The sequence below is a fragment of the Falco biarmicus genome, chromosome 5 (assembly GCF_023638135.1).
Source record: "Falco biarmicus isolate bFalBia1 chromosome 5, bFalBia1.pri, whole genome shotgun sequence".
NCBI classification, from domain to species: Eukaryota; Metazoa; Chordata; class Aves; order Falconiformes; family Falconidae; genus Falco; species Falco biarmicus.
Window position 1 is genome coordinate 89,961,207 of NC_079292.1, and position 22,900 is coordinate 89,984,106.

The 22,900-nt window shown below is 39.1% G+C and overlaps 1 protein-coding gene across 4 annotated transcripts in view; it reads left to right on the forward strand.

Annotated features, from left to right (window-relative positions):
- STXBP5L (syntaxin binding protein 5L) overlaps window positions 1-22,900 on the forward strand; it is a 203,097-nt gene that overhangs the window by 90,777 nt on the left and 89,420 nt on the right. For all 4 annotated transcript variants that reach the window (XM_056339640.1, XM_056339641.1, XM_056339642.1 and 1 more), the window contains exons 5-6: window positions 4,165-4,299; window positions 17,136-17,199. In XM_056339640.1, coding sequence (XP_056195615.1) covers window positions 4,165-4,299; window positions 17,136-17,199 — 199 coding nt within the window. The remainder of the gene's footprint in view (window positions 1-4,164; window positions 4,300-17,135; window positions 17,200-22,900) is intronic.

A 22,900-nucleotide genomic window follows, 5' to 3' on the forward strand; every position in this document is an offset into this window, starting at 1 on the left:
CTACCAGGTGGCAGTGCCAAGAGAATGGCTTGTGATGACCAGCGGAGGTAAGTAGCATAAATGAGTAGGGAGTGCTGAAAGCACTGGAGGATGTTGGAGAAGATTCCTTGAGTCAGGAGGACAGCCGTAATCACGCTAATGAAAAAGTAGACTTCTGATATGCATGACCTTCTTAAGAAGGTGATCAGCTTTCTCAGCAGCTGAACTCATCCGTGCTGGGACAATGCACGGTGCGTTGGGTGTAGGTCACTGAGAGCTGAGGGAAGGTGGCTGCTCCAGGCCCATGGCTGGCATGCCTTGCAGCTACGGGGCTTCCTCCTGGCACCTACGCATGTTCCCAAGGTAATGCCCCTTCATGTTTTGTCTTCCTTTTCTGTAAATTTGTTAGATTTCTGTCTTTTCTGAGAGCCTGTACAGTGTAGTTAATTTCAGGATTCTGAGGATTCTGAGAGGGAGTTCAAGCTGATGTTTGTTTTTTGTAGGAGCTTAACGAAACTGAACCTTTCTGCTGGCCAATGCTGGGCATAGGGGCTATACGTATTTGATGCTTGCCCATATTTCAGTTCATCTTTATGAGAGGAAACTGCATAGTATAAATTTAGTTGCAGTTTTGTTGTCAAGGAATGAGCAATCATGTAATTAAATTGGAAAAAACTGTTCATCATTTTGACAAAAATGTGATTTATTATACCCCCTTCCACAGCTCTCCCCACTCTCCACCAGGAATAGTGTTCCAGGAAAATTTTTCATACTAAAAATAGAAAAACAAAAATTACAAAGCAGAGGCAGAAGGAAGTGTTCACAAAATTATCATTTATATTTCTTAGAGCAATATGATTAGTGTAATTAAGATGATTTTAAGCCATCTGAGAGTTTTTACTGGTATTTCAGAGAATGGAGCAGTCTAAATTATTTTAACATTGTAGAATTCTGCTAATACGCAATGAATTTTTTCTGGTCAGAGTTGTTAAGACTGTAGAGTTCTGTGACTTTCTGAAAAATATGCCTTTTCAAGATTTACTACTCAGAATATATGCCTTTCTAAAATGAGGTTCTGTTTCTTGACAAGGCCTCTTGAAGTTACTCCGTTATCTCTCTTACATTGCTTACATAACTTTAGAAATGTTATCAGGACTTTTGCTAAATAGTTTTTGCTTAATAAACTCTGATATATGTGTTTTATTTGGCATCTATTGATATTTTTTTAATTACATTTTATATCCTGTTTTGTGCTTTGAATACATTGGAAAACTGCAATGTTCCAGACCATTTTGGCAGCATAGGAACACCTTTTTTGGTACCAGTCCATGTTTCTCACTGTTTCTTATAATGATCAATGTGTTTCATATTGTGGTTTGCTCTAAGAATGTATAATATCCACATTTCTGGCTGACTTACTGTTAAGTGATCAACGTTGAGCAAATTCTCAGGTCTCTGAGTTCCATGTTATCTCAATCAGATTGACAATCTGATTAAATATTGGCAGAAACACCGCATACTGGCATAAATCAGTACAACCCCTACCGTTTCAAGAAGGAAAATAGCCTTTCTTTCTTTCTGGGTAATTGACTGTTTTTGTAAAGGCATCAAAGGACATCTTAATTTGCTTGTAGGATATATGACTAATAGAAGGATACCTTTCACCCACAATGAAAACTACAGTATGAGACGTCATTGTTTTCTCTTGAAGAAATCATTATGTAATTGCAGTACTTACTGAAACGGAAGATGTTCATTAAAAATCTGCGTCTTGCTTCAAAGCTCTCAAGCCTCAAAGTCAAGTTAATATTTTCTGTAAAAGTGAAATGTCAATAATACATAAAGCAGTTTGCATTTAATTTGCATAATATAAAAGAAAATTACTTCAGAGCAGTGCATAGTTTCCTGATAATATGAAAATTGTATGGCTTTGTTCGGTGAAGCCTAACAATGTGTTGTATTAAAATGCTTCGTAATCCCTGTGCTCTAGTAGGTTTGTTACATATCGGGGTTGCCTTTAAGGGCATAGCATTTTCTTGTAAGCTTGCATATTGTAAAAGGTGGTATTTGATAATGTCTAATAACAGTTTGGGTAAACATCAGTGTGGAGTGCTTAAGAGAATTTATCAACCAGGGACCAGGAAGGTTTTTTGCGTGGGCTGGGACCTAACAGAGCATTCATATGCCTTGGAGTGCAAGAAAGAAAAGTAGCACTAGTACAGAAATGCAAGAAATAAAACTTTGGACTAAATATGAATCTCACCAGAAGTGTAGCAAATGGTACATCTGAAGAGAAGGCAAAAGAAATGGAGTTGTTGGAAATGTTCAAGGAGAAGGATCAGGAAAGATGTGAAAACCAGCTTCACATTTGTGAAACTGGAAAGTGAAAAGGGCAAATTGTTCTTTGCATCTGTTATGAACAGAACAGTAAAGCTAACAGCTTTAACTCCAGCAAGGATACGTAGGTGGCATGCACCTGCATTTTTTTCTGTCTGTTATTTGTCGATCTGACTGCATCCACAATATAAGTACAAAGTTGCTGCTTGAAGGCAGTTTGATTTACGCATATTAAACTGTAAGTGCCATTCTCAAAGCAATTCTCTTTAAAAACTTGGTTCTCTTTCAACTAAAGGCACTGGAATTGTTGCCAAAATTAAGCAACTAATGGTAAAGTTTAGCCTTGTACAGAGGGAAAGAACAAAGCCTCTATCACACTAAAGTCTCACTTGACTCAACGGAACAAATTTTCTGTGAAGGATAAGCTTTATTTTAGATTTATGATTCAGTAATAGTCTTCCCCGTAAATGAGGATGTGAAGTCTGCATGTTTCATCTGTGGGATACATAAGGACAAAAAAAATTAAAAAATGTTGCTCACTTGAATGAATTCAACATTAAATGTTCTGACACATGGTTAGATACTTGGAAAAATGCAGAACAATCCAAATACGGTGTAGAATCTGTTGGAATCTCAGCTCTTGTTGAGAATACCTTACAGGGAACAATTACAGAAAGTATGTGAAATCTGTATAAATATTGAACAATTCTTTTAATTCAGAGGGTGGCAAATCTTGTACTCAGAGGACTTTACATGACTGAGAGGGCCAAATTACTGAAAGATAGCCAGCACCCCTCTCATTCCTTTATAATTAATTTGGAAATATTGCTGTACCATAAGAATGAAAAAACAAGTATGTATGTTCTTAAATACTGTTTATACATTTGTTGGGAAGGAAGCTGTTAAGGATTAAAATTATTGCATAGCTGTTAAATAAAGTTTATATATAAAAGCTAGAAATAGCCTGCTTGTGGAACTGAATGATAAATATAGTAACATATAGCATGCCAAGCAAAATACCTGCTTTTTTTCAAAACTCATGAGTCTGTACTGTAAGATCAGATTTTCAGTCTCTGTAGGTAGCATGCATTTGATTATATTTTAGTAGCAAATGGGCTTTTTATCTCATATAGATTTTGTTTTGCTTGAATGTATGTAATATCTATATAATAACTATAATATCAAATAAACTTGAATGCACTTACTCATCATCTCTGAAAACTTTGATGTATTATCATGGGGAACTGGCATGACATCTTTCCAAGTTAATAAGCACTGGTTCATCACCCTGTAAAAATAATATGAGCGTAGGATTCAGTGTGTCTATGATATAATACTTAACGGCACTTGGTAATGCTCTTATCTAGTGCCCTGCTCTCCCAGATAATGTTCTCTTTATTGGCTTTCTTGTGTGAATGATGGTGTTACACTGCTCTTGTGCAAAACATTAATCCTGCTGACGTCCATTAACTTCTCTTTGTTGAACTGGAAAAATTGCTTATTCTAAGAAAGGAAATAAGAAAGCCTGCCTTGAGAGTTTGGATACTATCATAGTGCAATTTACATAACCATGGAGATAACATGACTTAGTTCAGTGCTCAAGTGATACAGCTTTTTTCCTGCCCTTAATATAGGCAGGCAGGCAGGATGGCCCTGTTTTGTTTCAGGTGCTCTTTTATGATTTTTCTGGAGATGACCCCCAAAACCTGCAAATTCTTCAGAGTGCTGTGCCAGCTAGGCAGTCTTGTCTCAAGTTATAAAATGGAAAGAATGATTATTTCATCTGCGAAAGTGTTAAAAAAAATTGTTGCTACGATATTCATTTACATTTTTGTTTTTCTTTTCCAGGATTACTTACTGCCATCTACCTTTCCAGAGTAAATGGCTTTATGTTGGAACAGAGAGGGGAAACACACACATTGTAAATATTGAGTCCTTTATTCTTTCTGGATATGTTATCATGTGGAACAAGGCAATAGAACTGTAAGTGCAGACTTTTTTGCTTTTGTGTCTGTGGTCATTTTCATAGCTGTCTTAAGATTCATTTTTAAGAATAATTTGGTTTTACAAATATTAACAAATCTTTTGAAAACCTTTTCTCTTAATGAATGTGCAGTATTAACTCTTTTGTTACAGGAAGTAGGAATTCAGATTTATGATAGAGACCGTGTAATTATATTTTATATAAAAGGAAAATTTATTGGCAATCTGTTTAACGATGAAGTTCCATGAAATGCAGGTAATCATTGATCTCATAAATTCAGATTTTGCTCTTTTTATGAGGGTAGCTTGATCACTGTCTCCTTCAAACACCCCACGAAGAGAATAATGGGATATATTGGCCCTAAGACTCTATGGAGAACTTTTCTTAGTGGAACTGTAAAATTATTTAGATGAGAAGGGACCGGAGGTCTCTAGGCCAAGCCTCTTGCTCAACACAGGGCTAATTTCAAAATTAAAGCAGGCTTATCAAAACATGATGAAGTGATGGGAAAGGTAATGAGTGTCTGTTAAGTGTCAGTTCTCTGACAAGCTAACACAGGTGCCTGTGACATGGGTATGAAACGGATGGGGACTTACATAAAAATCTGACTGGGATAAATCTACGCTTGCTGCAACTAAAAGCCTCACTAGAAAGGAAAAATTCTTTCTTTGCTGTTTCCTCTGTGAAGTTCCAGCAAGGGGAACTGCCGTGGGCGAACTCACAGTATTTTGTGCTGTTTCTGAGACATCTGCTTCAGTTCATGAGCAACCTGTAACCTCAGGTAGTAAACTGAAATTCCCCAAGCTCAGGAAATTCCCCAAGCTCAGTGAACCATGAGGACAGTATCTAAGAATAGGGCCACAGGCCTACACTAGTGGATAAAATTCTGTGTCCCAAGCAGAGATCACTTTGATAGCAACCTCTTTTCTCCAAAATTCTCCCCTTTCCCCTTTTTTCCCTCGCTGTTATTACTGACTTTCACTAATCACTGTGTCTCCCAGGTTGACAAAACATGCCTCGTTTTCTTTCCTCTCCTCTGCCCTCACTAAACTTCATAGGCACAGTTAAAAAATCTAATTTTATCTTCAGAGGAGATAAAAACAAAACAAGGATTGAAATGGTAATCAGGATTCAGCCTGCTGGTAAATCTTTGGTCTGTTTCTCAGTTTCGGAGTGTTTGTTTGATCTGCCTTTGTAAGACTTTGCTCAGCTCTGCTCAGTAGTCTTGGCTGAAAAATTACTGCTAGAAAATGTGGTTTCATGAAAACCAGAACGAATGTGTTCATTTTTATGAATTCTTCAAGTGGGAAGTATCTTACTTGTTTTCTCTTTCTATCTTTGCTTTGGTGATGTTCACATATTAGAGGGGTTTTTGATTCCTGTATTTTAAAATGTGTGTGTATATATACACTGTATTGAATAGATAACACCTTTGAGGTTTTGAGAACATATTTTCACTTTGTGTGCATTTGGAATTTTCTTTCCTCCAGGCATTAGGATGTTTCTATTCTGTATGGAAATAAATCTGAAAGTTTTTTATGAAATGGAAGCCTTCCACAAAGTTTCACTTCCTCAATCTTTCAAAACACTTTTGGATAAATCTTTTTCTTTAATGGCTACAACAGACCTTTTTCATGAGAACAGAATAGGGTGATGCCTCTTTTCAATGAAAAATATGTGGGAAATAAGGGCTGCTTACTAACAACCTTCAGTACTGAGTTGTTCGGATAGGCTAGGTGCTGTTCAAGAAGCTAGAACCTCTCTAGAACCTTTTGGCAAACAAGCAGCCTCTCCTAGCTTTGTACATCTTCTTTGTATTGCTTATGCAAGAGCATATCTAGATTTTTCTGAAATTTTTCTTCCATAGGTTGTGATAGGTAATGACAACATGACACAGATAGGCCTTACCACTTCAAGTACTTAGAGATGCTGCATGGTTACCGTAACAGTTTCCTCTTCTGAAAAGCTAGTTTGCCCTGAACTGTTTCGGTGGCAGTTGAGCACAGGTATTCATTCATCACTGCTTCTAGTTCTACCAATTTTACAAGTATGACTTGATCCCCGTGAGCAGTGTGCTAGTCTGAGAAGGCTGTAACTTCTCTGTTCAATCTCATCATGTACATCTTGATATGAGATAGAGGAAGGTGTCCTTGCCTGTATTGCACAAGTGGACAGGGGCTGCTGTGTGTCTCCAGAGTAATTTCTCTGTATTAGAGTAAGAGGCTGGTGGGGATAACGGTGACGTTTGCCACAGCAGCTGCCTTTAACAGGTGCTATAGCACTGCTGAAGTTGAGGCTAGGTGACTTTTCTCAGTAATTTGAACTCTTTCTGGTAACAAACCGTGATGTCTGTTCCAGTACTATTGCTTTTTTGCAGGAAAAACATAACTTAGATTAGCTTTTAAAGGAAATGTTATAACTCTTAAGTGTACTTCATGAGAATGGGCTTATGAAATGGGCTTATGATAGTAGACTTTCCTATAGAACAGTACTGAGATGTATTTTTGAAAGAACAATTTTATTTTGGGCCATGGATATGTTCTTATATTTTTTAATCTTCACATTATTTTCACACAATCTTCACGTAATTTTCAACATTTTAGTATTATAGAATCATACAGTAATTCATATTGGAAGGTCCCTCTGGAACTTTCTAGACCAGCTCCCTGTTTGCGGTAAGATCAGCTATGAAACTAGGTTGTTCAGGGCTTTATAAGTTCATAGGGCCTTTTTTTGTTAGGTACTTTCAAAGATGAAAGAAAATAGGGAAAAGTATTGTCATGATTTAATCCCAGCCAGCACCTAAGTTTCATGCAGCTGCTCACTCACTTCCACCCACACCCCTCACCCTCCACAGAGTGGGGAGGAGACTTGAAAAAAGGTAAGGTTGAGATAAGAACCATTTAATAATTGAAATGAAGTAAAAAAAACAACAACAATAATAATAATAATGGCAATGAGAGAGAGAAATAAAACCCAAGGGAAAAAAAACCACCAAGTGATGCTCACCACCAGCTGACTGATGCCCAGCCAGTCCCTGAGCAGCGATTGGCACCTCCCAGCCAACCCCCCCAGTTTATATACTGAGCATGATGTCCTATGGTATGGAATATCCCTTTGGCTAGTTCAGCTCAGCTGTCCTGGCTCTGGTCCCTCCCAGCTTCTTCTGCCCCTGCTCACTGGCAGAGCATGGGAAACTGAAAAGTCCTTGATTCAGAGTAAGTGCTACTTAGCAACAACTAAAATATCACTGTGTTATCAACATTATTCTCATACTAAATCCAAATCAGAGCACTTTACCAGCTACTGAGAAGAAAATCAACTCTATCCCAGCTGAAATCAGGACACGTATGTATGTAAAACTTCAGAATCAGGTTTACCACAAATATGGCAGAGTTAATAGTGCTCATAACATTGTTTTTCATTCTGAGATAGAATATATCATTTCAGAGTGTGGGGTTAGTTTGAAGATACTACAGCTCTCTGTAAAGCTTGGAAAGAAAGGGTTTAGTTTCTGTGCAAGCATATTTGTGTCAAACTTACTGGGCAGGAAAGACCAGTAAAAGCAATTGCTCTGCCGTTATATTCAAGTCTTCTGTTTAGGTGGAGGCTTTGTAAATAGAATTTTAAGTGTGTCAGATTTGTGTGTCATCTGCACCAACAAGCCTGAAGGAGTTCTTCCCCCTTTGTGCAAAGACCATCTAGCTTCTAAAATCTCAGACTAAGTCTACCAACATAACGACTTTCTTTCAAAATCCCTTCTCATTCTTTTCACTGACTAGTACCTACTTGTAATGAAATTTCCATGCATTTTTGTAATGTGGATTTAACTCAGCTGTCAGTAAGATTTCTAGGCTTTACAGTGAAAACTGATAGGAGATCAAACTGGTTAATTTTTTAAAAAACCTGAATTGCTTTGAGTTGGGAATGTTGAACTATATATTACTGTACCAAAGCCACTGTAAAGGCAGATTACAGCTAATTTGGTGAGAGTACAAAAACAAAAACAAAAAAACCCACAAAAAAAACCCAAAAACCAGAAACCACCCCACCAGCTGAAATTCCAGTTCTCCTAGTTTTTCAGGACATTGTTGAAGAGAGCCTCTATATACATTGTTAACACTATGGCCAAGGTAACCTGAAGAGGTCAGAACAGAATACCTGTGTTGTCATTTCCCACTTTGGAAAACACCTACAGGTCGCATTCTGGACTTTCATCATGGGCTGAGTTTGTCCCTCTAAGGTCATGATGACATTGCTCAGTAAATAATATAATAAATGCTACTGCATCGGTGAAAAACATATGGAACATAGAAAACATATTCCAACAGTTCACTTCAGTCTGTTCATGGACGTAACAAGGATTCAACCTCATAAAGAGTTCCATCACACTTCTTGAACATAACTGCCATCCTCAGAAAAAAAACCCCAAACATTGTCAGTCAATGAGGCCCATGAAATAACTGCAGGAATTTTTTTTCTAACAGTAATTCTGTTGCAGTGAAACACTGAGGTGAAGATACTTAGTATTTTAGAGAGTTGAAGGAGAGACAGGTTTGGATGTAACATTTTTAGACTTTGCATATGACACAAGAAATCCTATCACCTTTTCCTGCATGGCTACTTTGACTTACAAAGTTGGCTTTTGGTTTGTTTTTTTTAGCGGGGTTTTTGTTACCATTTGTGATTTTGGTGGCTACTTTTGTATCAAAATATACTGAAAGATCTGTAGAGCACTATATTTTGCAGTGATGCTGAGTTTCTCATTCTGACCAGTTCAGAAGCATCTAGTAGAGATACATGTCAAAAAGATGGTTGCAATACCTATTCTATCATAGGGACTGTTGTCTTCTCATACAGGAGAGATCATCCAGCTTGCTTAAACAGTATCTAATATTAATGAGAAATAAAGGTCTGAATAGACCAATAATGCAAAGGAAACACAATTTTTTTCACTTGAGATTAATTTCAGTGCTGAGGCACGACTGATTGTAGAAGTTACAGGAAAAAATCCTTTAGCTTCAGTGGACCTGGCCTTTTCCAGAGCTGAGAAAGAGCATTAGAATACATGGAGTTTTAGAAACATTTTCTCTAGCAGTTCATGTCTCAGCTGTTTCTATCATCTCATGCCACATCTCAGACCACACTGACACATCTTTTCAGCTAAGAATAAAGAATAACTCAAAACTTACTAATTTGTCATTTCCTTATCATGTAGCAGAGCTAGTCCTTTGCCAGAGATGTTTGGGGCTCCTGATACTGTTTGGTTTTCTACTCTCTAATAAGCAAACAGGTTCTCTCTTTTCCTTCAAAATGTTTGGAAACAGGTCCAGAAGAGAAAAATAGTCAATAAGCCCTGCATGTCTCGATTTACTCCAGCTACAATGGGAATAATTGTCTCAGCCTGCAGGATCATACATTTTGGAAGGTCATCTAGAGTTGGGAAAAGAAGATCTTGATATGTGAGTCCACTGAACTCCAGAAATGAGAAATCTGCATTGAAAGCCCCCTTCACAAACATGCATTTTCCATTGTTTAAACACCCTACTAACTAATGAATGAATAACTGAAACGTCAAAATTTATGGAATTTGGAGTATCAAAGAATTGGGCAAATTGGAAATTGGTTATGGAACCGTAACTTGGTCTGCACTTTCCTTGCCCATCCTCATTTTCTAGATGTGTCTCAGAGCCAGTAGTTCCACAGCAGTGAAGGAAAGCAGCACACAGGAAGAGAAGTAGCAGTCTAGGAGCAACTGCTGCCGCCTCTGTGCATGGATACAAATGGAAATAATTCCTAGTATAAAGAAAGTGCAAGTTGCAAAGCATCCTTCTAGACATTTTAGAAATAGTGTCTAAGACTCAGAGTTGCATATTGAGGTTGAACTGATTCTTACTTACTCAGTTCCCAGGTTTGATCCACAGTATGTGAATGATGTATCTAACTCATTCTTTTTATTTTTTTCTCTGTGACTCTACCAATGAAAAGAAAGTCTTAAAATCTCTGGTGCGCTGCACCTTTGTGGAAAGCAGAACTGCGGCAGATGTCTGACTACTGGCACAACAGAATTATCTGCTTATGCATGTGCTTTTCTCAGCACTGTCACATACAGTCAACTCCAGCTCTGTAACAACGACTAATATAGATGTTTTCCCTTATTTCCCCCCTCACCTAACTCCTACCACTTTCTACCACCAGATCTTCATTCTTCTCCAAAATCATCACAATGCTTCTGCAGTTGTGCAGACTTTTTTTTTTTTTAATGGAAAATGGATTTCTCTTGATTTGATTCTATTTTGTCATGCATTACTTTTATCTATTTTAAAGATTGTCTTGGTATTTTTCTTACAACAGTATGCAAGACAATCCATTTCTTAGACTGCATAAAACTTCCCAGAATGATGGAGGCATATATCATCTCTGTATTTCCCACATTTTCCTGGGTTAATATTATAATATTGCTGAACCTTGAGCTTTCTAATTTTAGAACAAAATAACTAAATACTTGTAGGATTCCATCCTTACAAGTCTTTTGAAGACTCCTGTTTTGCAGTGAATGGTTTCTTCATTTCAGTCCTGTTCTTCTGAGTAAGAGCCAAGTCTTAATGGCATATCAGCTCCCTCATCTCCCCAAATGCATATGCACCAAACAAATTAATACCTGCAGCTGTCAGGAATAACTTCTGATGAACTGCAAAACAGCTCAAGTATCACTAGATTCTTAACAAACTTCTAGTTCTGTACAGCTGTCATGGGAACCTTTTGTTCCATTTTCCAATTCTTCTGCAGTCTGTTTTTGTGGCTTAAAGGTCAGTGAAGGCTACAAAACATTGCAGTCCTTTGTATCATTAGCTTGTACTTTTTTCTTGCTCAATTGAAGGTAGCTTTTGCTTCAGGAATATTTTACTGCAAATCATTGCTGATATTTTTTGGATTTGGCCTTCATATATTTTTCTTTCTGCTGTGTATGGACTTGGCTTTGTCTTTTATCCTTTTCATGTCTTTTCAGAGCTTTTATTTTCTCAGTCATCCTCAGCTGTACCCCAGCTAGTACTTGGGAATGAAGAATTCTCTGCTCAACTATTTCACTTACGCCTTATTTTCACCTACTGATTCATCTTTATTTTCTCCTTTCTCAAGGAATAGCTAGTATTCACCCAGTCTTCTAAAGCCAGCTTGAAGAAATGCCTACACACAGGTATCTGGCATCAACAGTAGTGTGTTTTATTCACAATAGCTTCAACTGTGGTTGGTTTCCCAGCACCTCTTTGTCGTTTCTAGGAGCTGCTGGATCTCTGCTTTTGCTTTAATGTTATTCAGCGGTGTTCTTTCTTTGTAGGCTGTTCCACAATGACAGCATACAACTTTCCAGTCTCCTTGACAACTCTGCTGTAATAGCAATGAAGGGAAACAAAACATTTTATATATACTAAAGTTACAAAATATTTTTGTGTGTCGACATTTCCACATGCAGTATAATTTACTGTATGAAAGTAGTAATTGCTGTATCTGTAGCTCTGAGAGGTTCATGAGTTCTGTAAACTAGTATTATTGATATAATACAGTTAACTAAATAATTGCTTCATTCAGTCCTACTTGTAGCGCAGTCATGATGTCTGCCCTTAGTAGAAATTGACTGTAGAGCCTAATGCCAGGCACTCCTTTTAAAAACAACGCTTCTGTAGGGCTCCAAGAGACATTGCTTTTATTCTGTTTATACATACTTTCCTCGAGGAGACAAGAAGATGCAAGAAGTAAGGCACTGTTCTGCCTTCTGTAGACTATTCCTGGTTTTAGTGTGGTGCAAAGGACTAGTTCCTTTGGGTTCCTAGCCACAGTCCTGCACTAGGAAAGAGATAACATCATTCAGGAAAAGCAAGCAAAATGTGTTGCAGAGTGGTTTTACTATGTCTCTCCTTCTGTATCCAGCCATAGAACAGGTTCAGAGCAACAAGCAAAAGACCAAGTAGACTGTAGAAAGTTACAACCCTTTCACACACGGTTTTCTTCCCTGCTCCATCTGAAGTGGTGTTATTTCAGGTCAGTCTATCCTGCCCAGAATGTCTCCCCCAAGATGGAACCATGCATGTCCCATCTGAAACCAAACAAAAAGCTTTGTGCTCCACCTTCTGAACATTCCTTGTTATTTAGCCCAAGGAGGGAACAACTTTACTTGATATGTATGAAAACCCAACATGTTTTTTGGAGCCCCAGAAAGGCAGTGCAGGAGGACTGCCAGGGAGTAGGTTTTACAGTTCCAAAATCTTCAGGAATATCTGTTGTCATCACCTCATAAACTCTGAGTGTGATATTATCTGCAGTGGCACACCCGAAACAAGTTTTCGGATGTACAACTATTTTAAAAAGATCCTTTCTCATTTCCTGACAGAGTTAGGGTTATGATTGCCAGACTTAATAGACTCTGTTTCCTGGCAGCTGTTAAACAATCAGGGTCTTTGTGGTGGGTGAACCCTGGCTAGTAGCGAGATCCCCACCCAGCTGCTCTCTCACTCCGCCTCCTCAACAGGACAGGGAAAGAAAATAAGATGGAAAAGTTCATGGATCCTGATAAAGACAGGGAGATCACTTACCAGTTACTGTCAACAGGCAAACCAGACTTGACTTGGAGAAAATGTAATTTATTGCCAGTTAAAATAGAGTAGACTGGTAAGAAACAAAGACAAAAACTAAAACACCTTTCCTCCAAACCCTGTTTTTCCTAGGCTCAACTTCGCTCCTTCATTCCCAACTCCTCTACTTCCATCCTGCTACTGAGCAGCGCAGGAGGATGGGGAATGGGGGTTGTGGTCAGTCCATTACAGCTCCTCTCTGCTGCTCCTTCCTCCTCACACTTTTCCCCTGCTCCAGCACGGGTCAGTTCTTCAGGATAACCCTGCTCCAGTGTGGGCTCTCCACAGGCTGTGATTCCTTCAGGAAAAACCCACCTGCTCCAGTGTGGCATCTCCCATGGGCTGCAGGGGAAATATCTGTCTGAAGGGATCCTCTCCACAGGCTGCGGGGAAATTCCTGCTGTGGTGCTTGGAACACCTCCTTCCCTCTTCCTTCGCTGACCTTGCTGCTCGCAGGGCTGTTCCTCACTTTTTTCCTCACTGCTTGTGCAGCATTTTTTGCCCTTCCTTAAGTTTATTTTCCCTGTGTCACCACCGTCTTGGCTGAGGGGCTCAGCTGTGCCCTGTGGTGGGGCTGTTGGAGCTAGGTGGAGCTGGCTGTATGCAGAACCTTGGCACCTACATCCAATGTCCGACACCAAAGAGCTAACAGGAATGGAACCAGGGGCTGGTGGGTGTACACGTGAAAGCAGAACAATGGTTTGTTAAGTCTTTTGGTGGTGTCATACCTGACAGACTGAAATAATAAAACTGGAAGGAAATGGAAGAAGCCTGGCCAAGTCAGATATCGTACAAAACAAGTAAACTATTAAAGTCCTGAGGAGTATTATAATATAAACATTGAGAGAATACTTATATCAAATACAGAGGAAAGAGAAAGAGGAAAAGTAATATCTCATGCATTTAGTGCACAGACTGCTGTGTTTGATATCAACTTTGCTGATAATGTATATGAAGCTTTTACTCAACAAAACTAAAGAAATAGCTAGGAACCTAATAAGAAAAAGAGAATACTCCTAGAAGAAACTAACAGTGCCTAATATCCTGAAAAGCAAAAAGAAATTTTATTACAGTGTAATAAATCTCAGGATCCTCCAGCTATCATTTACAATAGATTCAAGAGAGAAATGGTGGAGATTCGAAAATTTATCGTATTAGTGAAGGTTACCCATTTTAGTTGAGGTCTTAGCATGGAAATTTGATGCTACACCCCTGCAAAAATGTAAGATAGAAGTAAGACTTATAATAAAAGACAGTTTTATATCATTTACAGAGGAACAACTAGTTTGTGTGACAATGAAAGTATAATTAGCCTAAAGTAAGATGTAATGCAGAGTGACTACAGCTCGTGTTAAGACTTCGCTTCTATCCAAAGACAAATGGATACATTTCTTTGGTAAGCAATGACACATGTATCTTAAAAAGAAAACAGTGGTTGCACAGATTTATCAAAATTGTTCTTGACTGTTAAAATCAGTAGGCACAAAGAACAGCCCAGAGGGATCAAATTTTAGCTTAGACAGTATGCTCTTTCCCTTTCTCGCTCCATTTGCCCTAGTTTTGCCAGTATTGCTGGTCCAGTACCAGTATGGCCAAGCAACCCAGCCTGCATACTGGCTGGTTCAGTGGGCTGGGAAGCACCAAAGCAGTGTGCCACGTCAGCCTGCGTGTGCTCCTTACACCATTTTGTCTGTTGCCAGCTTAGTCATGCCTGACGTTCGCTTGGCTCTGCTCCTGATTCTGTCGTCAGTGGTTCTTATCTGCCTAAAAAGCAAAATTTCTTACGCTGCCTTTTCTCTTCACCGTTTTTCCTCTTATCCTTCCTCCTTTGCCGGTCATGGCATAGGCAGCACGTACCCCAAACAGAGCTAGTTCTTTCCATCACCATATTCTGACCAGTTCAGATAGGTGAACCTATATCAGAAACAAAGTTCAAAGCAGCCTAGAATGTTCTGAGATGGCATATTCGTTCCCTGAGGACAGATGTGATAAACATGTGGGTCTGAGCACTACTTGCAGATATCCTCATCTCACCCCATCGCTGCCTACCTACCCTTCCTGCTCCAAGCTCTGGTGTTGTGGGAATTTTTTTTTATTTATTTTTTTTTATTCCAGAACAGGTTACTCAGAAGCTCAGCCAGAGGGGTCCCTTCTGGGGAGCTGGCTTGGGTAGGAATGACAGTCAGATCTCCCGCTAACTGCCTCTCTGCACAAAATTACTGTGTGCCATGACTCAAGCCAAATGGGCACTTGCTGGCACCATTAAAGGCAGCCTGTATAGAACGTTGCTGTAGAAACTGGCTGGCCACTGCTTTCCTGCTGATCTCGCTTCTGTGATGGGGTGTTTTGCGAAATGCTCTTGCAGAAGCCTTGCTCACCAAGACCTCCTGTAGAAAAGTAACATGCTGCAGGTATCTGTGGAAACATAATCTGCCAAAGCTGAAGATGTGGGCAGGGGATCATCCCATGGAAGAGATTCCCTGGGGAAGGGGTTTGCTGCACTGCCACTAGCTTAGTGCATGCAGCTAGCAGTAATGTTAAAATATATGTGAAGGTGTAGTCTTGGGAGGTGGTCTGGCCTTCAGATGACTTGAAGTTTTCTATCTCTTTGGACTGGAATAAACTTAGTCTGGAAGGTCTAAGGATGTCTGGAGTAATTTTTCATGGGCTTTAGCTCAGAGGTAAATAGCAGACAGGGTCTTTCCCACTCTGCTTTGGCCTAGCTTCATGCATGACCAAATAGCCAAAATATATAAAACATTCTACATGCAAAAACTAGAGGCCAGAGGAGAGCGTGCATGCTTTCAAGAGCATTGGAGCAAGCATATTGTTTTAGGAAGCAGGAGTCTATGAGGATATGGATTGCTCCACAGTATTTCAATGTTTCGGTTGCCTGGGAATTTTTGCATACCACGCTCAGTCTTGGGTTGTAGTCTGACCTGGTAGAGCAGAGGCTGGTTTTGCTATAGTGCAGTATTTGAGCCAAAGAAAGAGGAATGCTGTTGATTTAGGAAAATCCTGTGAGCAGTATGGTTGGAGAGCCTTGTTTTGCTTTGTTTCTCTAATTCTCTTGCAGATTGTTTTAAAACTTGGAGCTTAGGTAGTTTTAGGTATGGCTTCCAGATGAATTCTTAGATTTATGGGCCCTGCCAATCTCTGACATACTTTTTTTTCCTGGTGACCTTTAGTAAACCAAGACCAGCCATCGAAGTCTATAGCTGAAGCTGGACTCCAAGGGGCACATGTGCTCTGACCCCAAAACCTACATGGAAGAATGGTCTTGTTTTGTGCAGACATTCAAATAGCCTGAAGCTTTGTGGACTTCTCCTTGTTTTCTTGTTCTATATGACTGCCAGGGCCTAAAGGTCTGGTCAGAAGAGATGACAGTTGAAAAATCTTCATCTTTCCATTCAGTTTCCTATGGTTTGCATTTGCTGTCAGGTGCTGGATGTCAATGACTTAAGCAGCAGTCCCTGTACCAAGTTGCATACCATGTTGCTGGTATGTTACAAAAAAAGAGGGGACAGCTAGAACAGTAAGCCATCTCCATAGAGGCTTACGAAGGCACATGGGTTGGGTCTTACGGCTGAGGAGCCATTGTGGGTGTGACTATATTGGTTGGTCTGAAGATGTCGTAGGGCTTTACAGAATGGACAAAGGCCAGGTGCTCGGCTTCTGAAACCCCACTGCAGGGATGCCAAGAAGCTACCTGATGGAGCAGTGCAGGTGAGATTACTGAAGACCTGTCATTAATGAGATTGGAACTTAATGAGTCTTGTTAACCAGTATTTCAAATGACTCCAGTGAAGACTTTGCAAGTCCTTGCCACATTAGCCTTGAAATCGAGCAAGCAAGGAGGGCAGGCACAAAGAGAGTGGAGAATAGAAAAGGCAAAAAAGCCTTAGAAATGAGGAGTGAGGTGAGAATCACTGTAATAGAAGAAGGAATAGTGAGAATTTTTTAGAAAACAACAAAAGAAAGAATTCATCAACAAAGGAGAATCTTTGCCTGTAACAGCAAAAAGGAAGTAGAGAAGAACATTAAATATATTGATAACTTTCAGATAGTTATCTTCCCCTGCTGGGCTTTTTAGGATGACTTTTAAAGCACTGAAGGTATGTGTTAACACACCTAGAAATTAAGGTAAGCATCTAGGTCTTCATACAGAAGATATTTACAGATTTGAATTTATTTTTATCTTGCAGATCCACAAAGACTCACCCTGGGCCAGTTGTACATTTAAGTGACAGCCCAAGAGATGAGGGAAAAGTGAGTACAACTAATGGTATAAAACACTGCAACGTTGCATAGCCATTATAGCTCTTTCCTTTTGCTTACTCACTAATTTTATCATCTGCTTTATTTCTGTATTTGCAAGGTAATTTTTACTATTTACATTTTTAAGAAAAAAATCCCCTTCATACAATTTTAATGAACAAAAAATCTGTGATACAGACAACATACTGCACTTTGAAACCTATAGCCATCCAGGATTGTTCCTGATTAAATAAACTTAACTTTGCTTAAGTAAGAATTGACTAAAACCTCATATCATTACTTCAGTACTTGGATAAACATGCTATTGTGAAAACATTATAGTAAGCTTTCATAAGATAATAAGTCTTTTCTTACACAAAAATAATGGTAGTAGCTTGCAAGGTTGGAACTTGTTGTTTGTGAACAGAATTGAGAACAGCAAAGAGCTGTCAACAAGTGGAAGCAAAACATACAGTCAGAGTGTTGGGGTTGTGACTGAAACCATCAGCAGGCAAAATTGGAGTTGGCTTTATTTGTATGGTAGCTTTTCCAAAATGAAATTTGGTTGCCAGAATACCAGTTTTATTAGAGTTTTTTTTATTATTACTGAATTTTAGAGCATTTTGCCTGTGTGGAAGGGGCCATTAACTATCTCATCATTTTTGATCACTTTTGCCAGTTGCATTTTAGTGTGTATTTGTAAAAGGACTGCATCTTACAAAAGTTGTATCTATTTGACAGTGTGGCTGATGTAACAGCTGATGGTTATTGGAAACTAGCAGCAATTTAAATTTCTGATACTGATGTGGGGGACATTAAGCTGAAATTATTATGGGTACTTAGAAAAAGCACTGATGACTACATCTGAATTTCATTTGCGTTATCCATCCCTGGACTCATCCATATTGCAAAGTGAACTGTGCAAATCATGCACTTGCCAGCTAGCCCTCCAACAAGTTAGACTGGATCTCTCAGCCTTTTTGGAAGAATCGCAATAGATCGAGCCATTTAGAATACAGCAAATAAAGTCATTAAATGCTACGAAGTGTAGTGTTTTAGCCTCAAACAAGAAGCCATCCAGAAATGCTATATAACTATCTACGGCAAAATACCTGATAAAAATAAAGGTTTATTGATAAGGCATAACTCTTGTTCACGGGCCACAGCAGAAGCTGCTGCTGACCTACCTAAAGCACATGGTGTAGGGAAAAAGGATATAATACTAAAAGAAAAAATGGTCTGTAAGTGAACATCTCTTACAGGAATTTCATGCACCATGTCCAAACAGAAACCTGAAATATTTTGACTTCAGCAGAAAGAATGAAGATTAAAAGGTCCCAGGAAAGGGAATTAAGAGGAGAACTTGCTTGGAGATAGTTACTTGTTGCTCAGAGGGCACATTGGAGACCTCTGGGCACTGCTGAAGTACTAGCATACTAAAAACAACAGCAACAGCAAAATCAGATGGATCCCTCTGAAAAACAAACACTGCAAATTTATGGGGAGAAAGAGTAGAAAATGTAAGCCATACTGAAACCATCCCAGTGTAGCTGTTTATATCATTGACAGATGAGAGTGGTGTAAAGAACAAATCGGTGCTAACAAAATGCTTGCAGATTTGCAGAATGTGGAATTCAGTGTTTGATGTTTTCAGGAAGGTATTGGTAGAAGTACAGAATTTAAGAAGATCCAAGCACTAAATCAAAAGACATAGCTCTAAATCAAAAATTTTAGAAGAAAATTTAGAGAAATATAGCTCTAAAATACATAGCTCTAAATCAAAAAATGTAGAGAAAAAAATGAACTAAATTTTTCGACTAAGCCTCATTAAACTTTGGTTGAAAGAATGGAGGATAAAACAATCTTCAGAATGGGAAAAAAATAAAGCAAGCCAACCAATTTCTGGGACATTTGCTGTTCAGCACACTCATGAACAACCTAGAAAAGAGAGTGAGCAGCGATGTGATCAAGTTTGCTGGACTTTAGGAGGCTGCAAAACCAAGAAGTAAAACAGCAGGTTAAATATTGTGATAAGTAAGTGTTTGGTGTAAATGATAGTAAGTGATATACGTGTGGGAAAACATTTCTGACTTTAAATATAAAGCAATGGGTCTGAGCTGGTTACTGTTTGGTATCAAGAGCTTTGAGGGATGATTGATTGATAGTTCAATGAAAATTTCAGCTCAATGCTCAGTAGTGACCAATAAAGAATATCAAAATTAGTCATTATCTGGAGAAGAACAGAGAATAAAACAGGGCTATTGCATAAATACATGGTTGATTTGCCTGCTGAATACTGAGTATATTTGTCCTTGTAGCTCAAAAATCCCGTAATTGTGCTAAAAGAAATTCAACAGAGGGGCAAGGTTTTCTATACGAGACACAACTAAGTGAGTCAGGACAATTCATTGTAGAGAAGAGCTCATTGTGATTCTTAGTTTGAAACCCATAGTTGTTATGAAGAGGGTAGAAACAGCTTATAGTCTCTTTCAGTACAAAACCTAAAAGGATATCAAATGAAGCCAACAATTCGGATTCCAAACAAGCCAGTTAGGTACAAATGTGTAGTAAGTAGAAGCTATGAAACTTTCCAAATGGTGCAGTGGGTGCTGAAAATGTATATTGGGCCCAAGGGAGGCTGGAAAAGTTAACACAGGAGAAATCAATTTGAAGGGCTACTGAAAAGGTTTGCTGAATTTTCCTAAAAGATTATTAAAGATGAGGTTAAATGGAGTCATTCTAGGTGAGGAGTTGGCTATCTTTGAATGAGCAAATTACTTGGGCTGAAAGAATATGTGAGCTGTATGATAAGTACTTGCCCTCATTCCATATTGGTATTTGTCATTTGCTCTTGGCCATTCCAGTAGAAGACATGGCAATAGGTCGACTTTTGTTTAATTGAGCAGGGTTGTTCTTAGGTAATTGAGCTGTTTCAAGACAGCTCTAAATACTTTGCTTGGCTCCCCAGCTTCAAGGTAACTGAAGACCATCAAGAGGTGGTGGTGGGAGAAATCAGACTCTCCACAACGCTTCATAGGTGGGCGGTAGATAAAAGCGTTCTTTAGATACGCTTCAGGAAATGAATAGTGGGTACAAATCAGTCATAATCATTGCTCAAAATACAGATGCGTGTGTACTCTCCAAGTACAAAGGTATTGTGCTCTGCAACGGTCCAGTAGTATATTCTCTGGGGTATCACAAAGTTGTTACCAGATCTGGGCATGTTTCACTGAAGTAAATAAATAGCATTCTCCTATAGGTGTGGAGTGGTCGAGAGTCCTAAAACACAGACAAACCTTTCCAAATCTAGGATGATCGTAAGATCTCTTTTTGAAAGCCAGGGAAGATTGTGTGCTGACTGCATATTCATCTGTTAAAATTCTTTCAATTCCTATAAGTTCCAGTTTATATCAGTGACTGATGACCCGTTTTTCTGTGCCAAAAGAGTAAATGCAATTCCGGAAGACTTCTACCATTCAAAATTTTTCCAGAGTGCACTGTCTGAATTCAGTCTGCCATCAAGGCAGACTTTGGAGACAGTCGTCTTAATGAGTCAAGCAAGCCGTGGCTGGAAGACAGACAACAAAGAGAATCTGGGCATTTAATGTGTCGCTGAAGAACAACTTGGGGACCTAGTGATTAAGTTCATGAAATATAACTATGTCTGCCAAATCAATGAATAAGTGTACATTAGGAACAGGCTGAAGTGCACAGATATTTGTAAGTGGCAGATCTGTAGCAAACATGAATTTTCTTTCTGCCACAGAAGAAGACATTAACTGCAATGATCTGCAGTTTCCCACCAAATGGAGAAAGCTTAATAGGAAAACGTTTTATGTTATTAACTATCAGCTGGTGAGCTGACCTTCCTATTTCTGAGACCTAATAACACCTAAATACAGTGTGCACTTGGCAAGCTTGGGTTTTTTCTCCCAGCTGTTTTGTGCTACCAGATTAAGGAAGGGGTTGGATGGCACGTGCCAGGATGCAATTAGTTGATTGTAAAGGAGAAATCTCCCTAAGAAGACATCATCAAATGCATTTCATGGAGAGGGATTTAAGTCAAGATGTGGAGCAACTCCACTAGACAAGGAAGATCTTGCCAGGGCTCCTCCCTCCCTCAAATTCTGTCCAACTTTCTGCATGTTTCTTAACCTAATTAAGCATGAGTAATTAACCAAGGTGCCAGGAAACACAAGCTGAAGAGAAATCTTTGGGTTTTTTCCTTCCTGGACTCTTTGTGCATGTTTACACGTATTTTTCTTCTTTGTGTTTCCCCTCCAACGGCATTTATGGACGTTTGATTTTTTTACTTCTGTTACAGACATAGAGCTTGTCTGGCCAAGAGGAGTGTGACTGTTTGAGTTTCCTGTGATTCAGACAGGTCGGAGTATAAAGATCCTGGCAATGAGACCAATCATTCTCCCAGCTGGAATTCTGACTTCAGTGTCATAGCACAGTACTGGTAGTTAGGCAGCAAGGCTACCATCTGAGCAAAGAGAAAGAGATCCCTGACTATGCAACAAATCTGTTACTCTTCCAGCTTCTTCCTGAAATCACAGCACTTTGTATCTTGCAGTTCTGTAGTTCTGTTTTGCATTAAGCATTTCAGTGATAGATCAAGTGAAATGCTGCCTCTGATAGGAGGTATTTAACCTTTTAGTAATTACCTGGACCATGATATCTTTGCAAAAGAGAGTGATAAAAATCAAAAGACAAGCCTGCTTCACCAGAGAGAAAAGCGTATTAAGGAGCAGGGTCATATACTAAGAGCTGGTTTATTCCTTCAGTTTTCTGAATATATTTGTACAAAAGCTGAGGTGAAAAGACTACTGCTAGATACTAACCGAACTCAACTGGTTTGGTACCCAGCTGTAATGCACTAATGCAAGCATTTGTTATGATGACAGTAAGGAAGAGACTCAGACCCCATAACATATTGATTAAACTAACATTTATTTGAGTTATATATGAAAAGGATGATGGGAGCCCCAAGTTGTGTAGCATGTAGATGAACCTCCAATAAGGACACAGCACACTGTGTTGGTCCCCTCTGTGAAAAGGTGTGCCAGCATTTTGGTCTTTAGAGATCTCCAAAGATTTATTTTTTAAAAAACTACCCATTTCTACTGTCAAGCAAAAGGGTGTTCACGTGACGCATACTGCCTGACATTAAGATAAAGACAAAGACACAAAGTTGCTGTAATTGCCCTTACCAAGCGGGAGCTGCCCTCAGCCTTCTTTAGAATTAGCCAGCCAAGTTTATCTTGTGGCCAAGGGATATGTGCAGCACTACACAGGCCTGAAAGGCAAGTGCTGTCTGCAGCACAAAATAGCACAGCACAAGCCTGCACCTACTCAGGATAACTACTTTGTGGATCACTAACTCCTGGATATACAATTGTCTTCCATCTAGGATCACTACACTGACAGTGAGAGCAGCCACAGCGAGACACCTCTTTGTTCAGTCTATCAGTGGCCATCTATTATCCCAGAATACCATATGGCATCCTGACACAAATGCTATCCATTTAGCTGCATGCTTTCTGAACAGGATGTGTTTTCACATTTACCCTGCCACAGAATCCCATATGGATCCATCCAGAGCAAAAATGATAAATATTCTGGAATTTCTCCAGGACAGATTGTATTTTTTTTCAGGAGCAGAATTCTTAACTAATGAGATATTGTTCATATTCAGGTATTACATATA